The sequence below is a fragment of the Elephantulus edwardii genome, unplaced genomic scaffold, assembly GCF_000299155.1.
Source record: "Elephantulus edwardii isolate Elephantulus edwardi_28Jun2011 unplaced genomic scaffold, EleEdw1.0 scaffold00024, whole genome shotgun sequence".
Taxonomy (NCBI): domain Eukaryota; kingdom Metazoa; phylum Chordata; class Mammalia; order Macroscelidea; family Macroscelididae; genus Elephantulus; species Elephantulus edwardii.
The window spans coordinates 11,689,963-11,697,670 of record NW_006399774.1 but is presented as its reverse complement, the minus strand read 5'-3'; the positions used below and the strand labels follow the sequence as shown (position 1 = coordinate 11,697,670).

General features: G+C 44.7%; 1 protein-coding gene across 1 annotated transcript in view; it reads right to left on the bottom strand.

The window, feature by feature from the left end:
• The window catches only part of SYNJ2 (synaptojanin 2), a 162,868-nt gene that overhangs the window by 63,481 nt on the left and 91,679 nt on the right, over window positions 1-7,708 (bottom strand). Inside the window, exon 8 of the mRNA XM_006882758.1 lies at window positions 4,500-4,561. Within this exon, the coding sequence (XP_006882820.1) occupies window positions 4,500-4,561 (62 nt within the window). The remainder of the gene's footprint in view (window positions 1-4,499; window positions 4,562-7,708) is intronic.

Genomic DNA, 7,708 nt, shown 5'->3' with positions numbered 1-7,708 from the left:
ACACACACACGTAATTGTCATTCCTCTTGCTGTCCATTATCTTCCCTTTCTATTTTTCTTTATGTAAATTTACTAGAAATTTATTTAGTCACTTTTGTAATGACTATTTGCAGTTTAAAAATCATTTAACACCAAGTTTTGTTTTGTTTTTTTGGGAAAAAAAAATATTACCTACAGCCTTAGAAAGCTGATGAGGCGGCTATGAGCCGGTCCCAACTCAATGGCAGTGGGCTTGGCTGTTTGGGGTTTATACCAGAGCAAGGTAGTGTCTAAACCTCGCCCCTCTGAGCAGTGAAGGAACACACACAGGGGAGAAGCCAAGAGAAAACCAAGCAGATGCATCCCCAGGCCCGGGAAAAGGCTCCCGAGACACCGCCCTGGAGCCACGTCCGTCCAGGATTCTGGCTTCTAGCGAGCCCTGGTGGCTTAGTGGTAAGAAGCTGCCCTGCAAGCCCAGAGGCACCTGGTTTGAGTCAGAAGTTCACATGTGACTTAGGGAAGCTTTTCAAGGAAAAGGGTGGCTTCTGAGTTCTCATGACAAAAACGAAGCCCACCCCACAGCCACTGAGCCCGTTCTGACTCCACACGACCCTGAGGGACCAGGAGAACAACCCCGTAAGGTTCCTTCCAGGCTGTGAATCTTCACATAAGCAGACTGTCTCATCTCTCCTGCAAGGCAACCAGTGGGTTCAAACTGCCAATCTTTGGGTTAACAGTTGGTACTTAACAACTGAACTATCAGGATGACTTTGTATGAGAAAAGAGGTCTTATGCACACACCATGCTTTACCAGGACTTAAAGTATTCTAATTCCATATAAATGTAATTTTAATAAACATACACTCACATATATACACGTGGTGGGTTTTTTAGACTAAAGTTGTGCTTGGTTTTTGTGTGTTTGGTTTTGTTTTGGTTTTAGACTAAAGTTAATAAAGCTATGAGAGATTTTGAAAGTAGCCCATGCCTGGCCCTCACCTCTGGGGTCAAACCTCTAAGCTATCAATGGATAAATGCTTAACCACTGTGCCACCAGGAGCCCTGAACATACTCTGGGAACTCCTAATTAGTATACTACGGATAATGGTCTTTTTTCTGGAAAGTCCTATGCAAAGGAGGACCCCTTTTACAGTACCCAGAACCCAGCAAAGGCGTTTCCATCAATATATTACGATGCCTTTCTCTAAGAGTCCACCAGGTGGAACACATTATGTTTCAAGATACAAAAATGGAAAAATCTAAGGGGAGCTGTGGGGGCCTAGTGGCAAAAAGCTGCACTGCAATCCCAGAGGTGCACAGTTAGAATCCACCAGATGCTCTGCTGCAGAAGGAGGGACAATCTCCTCCTGTACCAGTAAGATGCGATTTGATAGACACACACACACACACTAATAAAATAATTTTAAAAATTTTTAAAAAATGGAAAAATCTAAGCCTTCTCTTTTGAGAATTTTTATTGCATTTACTAAGACAATTTTAAAAATGAAATGAACAAATGTGCCATTAGCAATTCCAAGTCCTTGCTATTAGCAGTTGTTAAGAAATGACTGCAAGTTGTAGAGCATATATGCTGACACATGTTTTAATAAATGAACTATATATGCCCAGGGAGCTCTGGTGGCCTAGTGCTAAGAAGCTGTGCTGCAATCCCAAAGACACGTAGTTCGAATCTACCAGCAGCTTCACGGGAGAAAGATGGGCAATCTCCTCTCATGTGCTTGAATACTGTTGTTGCTGTTATGTGTCATAGAGTCGCTTCCAACTCATAGTGACCCTATGTACAACAGCCCTAATTGATTACGGACTCTGAAAACTCACTGGAGGGTCAGGCCTGGGTCATTTCCTGCTCCACGGTACTCACCACCACCACCAACATATATGCCCAAATTATTTCAAAGATGGTAGAAAACAAACCTGGAGCCACTGGGAGTTAGAATGCTTTTCACTTCACAGCTCTCTTTAAGGAGCTCCCTAGAGCTCTGGTGTCCTAGTGGTAAGAAGTTGCACTGTCAACCCTAAGGTACATGGTTCAAATCCACCAGCTGCTCTACAGGAGAAATATGGGCCATTTCCTCCCACATGATTTAGAGCCTCTGAAAATCCGATGGAGGGTCAGCTACGGGTCGGTTCCAACTTGGTGGTACACAAATACCAGGGAGTTCTGGGGCAGGTGTGTGGGGAGCTACGCTGCTATCCCAGACACCACACCTCTCCGGTGGCTTGGTTCACCAGTGGCTTCAAGACAGGATGATGGGCAAGCTCCTCTCACGATATGTACGGCTTTGGAAACCCAACGGAGGCTCTGCTATGAGCTAGCTCCTCCTCGACAGCAATGACAGACTGACTGGTAAGCAGGCTGGTGATATAATGTGTTGCACTGCTAACCAAAAGGCTGTTGGTTCAAATTCACCATCTGCTTTGTGGGAGAAAGATGGGCAGTCTTCTCCTGCTAAGATTTACAGTCTCGGGAACTCGATGGAGAGTCACTGTGTTTGGAGTCAACAGCACAATAGTGGGTATTAAGAGCCATAGGAGCCCTGGCGGCATAGTGAGTAATGTACTAGACTGTAACGCATGAGGTCAGCAGTTCAAAGCCACCAGCCGCTCAGAAAGAGAAAGCTGGGCAGCCTCCTTCCTAAAGATGTGCAGCCTTGGGAACCTGGTGGAGGGTCACAGAGCGACCTCCATCACCTTGGAGGGTGGAATCAACTCACAGGTCGTGGGTTTGGGTTATAAGGAGCCCTGGTAGCATAGTAGGCTAAGGGCTAGTATGCAAACCCAAAGGTCAGAGCTTCAAATCCACCACTGCTCTGAAGGAGAAGGATGGGCAGCTTTCTCCTGCTAAGACACGCAGCCTCAAAAACCAGATGGGGGCTCACAACAAGCTGCAGTCAGCGCCCCAGCACTCAGATTCACCTACACCTGCGGTAAATGGCTACAAATACTCTATGTTCAGATTTTACAATTTAGCTTCTTCCTTATTAACAGGGACAAACTGATAAGATTCATGTCAAGAAAGAAAAGAGAAGATAGAATAATTGCTAAGCATTACCTGAGCACTTACTGATCTTGTTTACAGAGGTGTATGGGGACCCCAAAACCTGAGATGCTTGGCATGAATTTTAAAAAAAAAAAGACAAACCACAAAAAAAACCCACACCAAACACCCAGCCCAGATCTAAACAAAACTCCACTTTTAAGTCAAGCCGTGGCCAAGCCTGGAATTTTCCCTTCTCCCCTTCAAAGGCAATACAGCTTCTTGAGGAAATCGAACTGCCAGCAGCACAAAAAATGAAAGTCAGGATATTTTTTTCTTTTTAAATTTGTGCTAGGACTTGTTTGTTAAAAGACGTTTTTCAAGAATGTTTGCATAGCTATTCTCAGGGGAGGATACTTGGGCCTGCGCGAGGTTTGAAAACAGCACCGATAATGCGAACAGGAGACCCTGTGATGAACGTTGTAACCAGGACGAGCTGAACGAGTCCTGAATAACCACATCCCAAGCTGACTGACCGACTAGTTCATGGACCAAGAGGAGCTGAAGGAGTCCTGATTCACCACGTCCCGAGTGAGTGACCAACTCATTCAGAGAGCCCTTCACAGGGTACTACTGACTCGGAATTCTGGGAAGGGATATAACCTGTAATCTTCAGATGAAAAGAATGGCAAATACACAGAAAACAGCCTCCATTCTTCCCCAGAATTCTAAGTTGTTGATGCTAAAAAGGATCTCGGTCAAATTCGTTCTAAGAGTTAGAAATTAATGTTAGGTTTGAGACCAATACTTGGTAAGACATATGGGTTGTTTTTGTTTTCCTGTTTTTTTTACTACTTTAAATGAAAGTTTACAGAGACTTAGGGTTTCCAGTCATTGATTGTTGCACTTTTCTCCCTGCCCACCCCCTCCCCCACAATTCACTCTTCTTGAAAAAAAAAACCACCCTCTTTTATTGTTATGCAAGACTTATGTTTTAAAACTTTATAGTTTGCAAGAAGCTGCACTGAAATCCTGGAGGTACATGGTTCGAATCCACCAGATGCTCTGCTGGAGAAGGAGGGGCAATCTCCTCCTGTACCAGTCAGAACCGATTTGACGGTACACACACAAAATATAATAAAAATTTTTTTAAAAAACAAAAAACCCAACCCTGTTTCCATTTCCTGTGGTGTCCTTCCCCCCCAGTACCTGTTCTGGTATCTGTAATTGTTTCTGTGATTAAAGATATGGATACATCGTCCTCGGCTATTAGTGTCTCCCTCTTCACAAAACTCCACAATAAGACTCTGTTTCCACTTCTTATACTGTCAGACTGGGGCCTTGCTCGACAGCCTTCAGGGAAGCAGAGTTGAACCACATCCCCTGAGGTTCTCTAAAGGCTACTTCCACAAAGGAGCAAAGTGAAAGGTTTCGGTTGAGGGCTGGGGACCTGGCTTCCTGTCCCTGTCCCTGTGTAATGGCAGGAAGACTGTAAAATGCAAAGGTCTCCCACCGGCCTTACCGGTCGAAAGCAGGCGCACTAGCTTCCAGGCCTCTGTTGAGTCTCAGATGGTGGGAGCCCACCTACAGGAAGGAAGGAAGGACAATCGTGACTCTTTGAGAAATGCTGCTCCCCTAGTCAACCCGCTCACTTCTCACCAGCACGTCCCACCTCCACATCCCTGGACTCTGCCCGCTGTGCTGCCCACCACCCTGGTCTGGGCTGTGCGGGAAGGCTTTCCCGATGTCCCATCAGCATAATGTCCCAGAACCAATGTCAAATTCCCATGTCAGCTCAGAGATGTCATCAAACCAGTGAGGCAGAGAGACCACGTCCCAGCCTTCTTTCATTCCGAGGACCATGATTTCCCCTAAAATGTGAGTTATCATCCTTACCAGCAAACGAATTCTCTTGTACTTAGATAACTACCTTTTAAACACAGAACTTAATGAACTTAAACTACATACTGTTACCAAAGACAACTTGCACAAACTCTCCTGGCCATATCTGGGACAATTTGAGCATAAAATTATAGCAGGACAGTAATGGAGTATGACCTGAAGAGTAAAAGAAATAGACTTGATACTGACAATATATATGCATGTATTTATGAATGGGTGTGCAGGTGGGGTGAAGATGGACAGGGGTGGGTGGATGAGCAGGTGGGTGAATGGATCGGCGGATGGTCACAGGAATGGGTAGAAAGTTGAATGGCTACACAGGTGAACTAATGGATGACTGAGTAATGGATGGATGAGTGGAAAGAGGGATGGGTGCATGTGCATACATATACATGTATGTATAGATGGACAGACGAATGAGCAGATGAATGGATTGAACAGGTAGGTAAATGGCTGGGTGAGTGGACAGGCAGATGAATGTACAGATGGATGAATGGATGCAAGGGGGAGTTAATGGATGGGTGAGTAGATGATAGAGGGGTGCCCAAATGGATAACAAGTGAATAAATGAAGATAGATTAGAGAGAGATATAGAGATAGATAGAGATATAGATGGATGAACAGATATATGGAGAGGTAAGAAGGTGGGGTATTTCTTACATTTGGATACTGCTTGATAAATGGGGTGAGAGAACATGATTATATAAGCGTCACAAAAACAGGCAAAGAATCTTATTTCACAGTGACTAGTAAGGAAAATTTGATGAGTAGGACATTATGTGGTCTCAAAGTGTCTTTCACAGTTGGTTTATTAGCAGATAAGAAAGCATATTAACTCAAGTGGAACCACTGAGTAATCTCAAGACAGTGTGAGGAGAATGAATGTCCCTACGAGAGGCAGATGTGATGCCCTGAAGGCCCGGCATTGCCCCTTCCTCCACCCTCTGACCAGGTAGCCACGACCCAAACATGCTCAGGAGGCAGCAGGCAAGCCCAGCATGAGGAATGTTCCGTGTAAACAACAAGAAGGCTTGTGTGTTCCACAAAGACCCAGGTCAGGAGACACAGAAAGACTGGGGAATCTTCCACATTCAAGTAGACGGAGAGATAGGAGGAGTCCTCAGGGCTTGCAAACCTCTGCCTTTCAGCTTCTATTCAAAAGACTGGCCTACTAAGTGCACCCATTGCCTGTGATCCACTTCCAAAAAGGAGTTGCTGAACCCCTAAGAAGTACATACAGCTCCCCCAACACGCAAGGTCTCCATGAGCCAGGAATGACTGACAGCAGTGTGGTGGACAACAGGTGCCTTTTTAATTTCTAGCTTATTTTCTTTCTATCCACCATTCTCTCTTCACATTTAAGGAAAGCACTAATCCAGAAAACTGGATTTAGAAGTTACTGCAGGAAGGTTTCTCGAAAGGCTGTGTGTAAACTTGGCCGAACCACTATTCTCAGTAGTTTGGCAGCCACATAACAATGTAATCACCTCTTACGGTGTGATCTAATATAAACAGCCAATCAGCTGTATGCAGAGTTTCCTTGGTGGTGTGGCCTGCATCTTGTCTATCTGTCTGTCTGTCTATCTGTCTATCTATCTAGTTGTGTATCATCGAGTCAAAACTAATCCATAGCTGATCCTACAGAGGGTTTTCAGAGGCAGTTAATCACACAGGAGGAGACAGCACAATCTTCTCCCATCGAACAGTTGGTGCCTTTGAACATGTGCTTTTTGGGATTGCAGTGCAGCTTTACAGATAAACACATACATACATACATACATACATACATACATACATACATACATACATGCATAGACATTCTGGAAGTCTCATCACATGCACCTAGCTCATCACCTTGGGACTTGTCAGCTTCTACTGCCCCAAAGCCAGCGGCCTGCCATCTGAGCTGGTGGTGCCGAGTTTGTCAGTCCCTGCAGGTTTGTGAATCAGAAGAAGCCTCTAGAATGATATCTGACTCATGGATTTGGGTCTTGTTAGCCTCTATAACCACATGAACCATCTTGAGAGAACACACTCTTTCTCTCCTTGTATATGTATATAAATGGAGCCCTGGTAGCCTAGTGGCAAAGAGTTGTGCAGCCAACCCAAAGTTATGCAGTTCAAGTCCACAAACAGCTCCACTGGAGAGAAATAGGCAATCTTCTCCTGTGTAATTTACAGCCTCTGAAGTCCTGCTGAAGGATCCATATGAGTTAACTACAAAGATCACTTGGTCACAAGGGAGATCACTCTTTAAATGAAGCAGCTCAACTGTTAAGCAAAGAGAGGTGCTAAGAAAGGCTCAGGCAGGCCACATGCCTCCACTCTACATATGTCACTCTGTCCTTCCTTTCCTGGGTTGTTGTTGATTGCCTTCAAGTCGAGCACGACTCACAGTAACCCTATGAACAAAAGGCCTGAAGCCCCTCTATAACTATTGACATTTATCAAAGTTCATAGAGTTTCCAGAGGCATGTTGTTTAGGAAGTGGATGCCACTCTTGCTTCCAAAATACTTGGCTGCTGGGGTCAGGAATCACTGCAAATATGTACAGCCCTATAGGGTACACCCACACCCATCTCCTGAACTTACAGGGAAAACTGTCTACATGCTCCCCAACAGCATCCCCTAGGTCTCATTCTGTACTGACAAAAGTTGTTTTGGGACTGATTCAACCACATCCTTTGAGTCAAGGCCACTGTAGAAGGAGACACATCTTCCTCCCATGGAACAGCTAGTAGATCTGAAAAACTGACCTTTCAGTTAGAAACGGAAAATATAATGTAACATAATATCATTAATATAACACAACATGTTATTGTTGTTGTT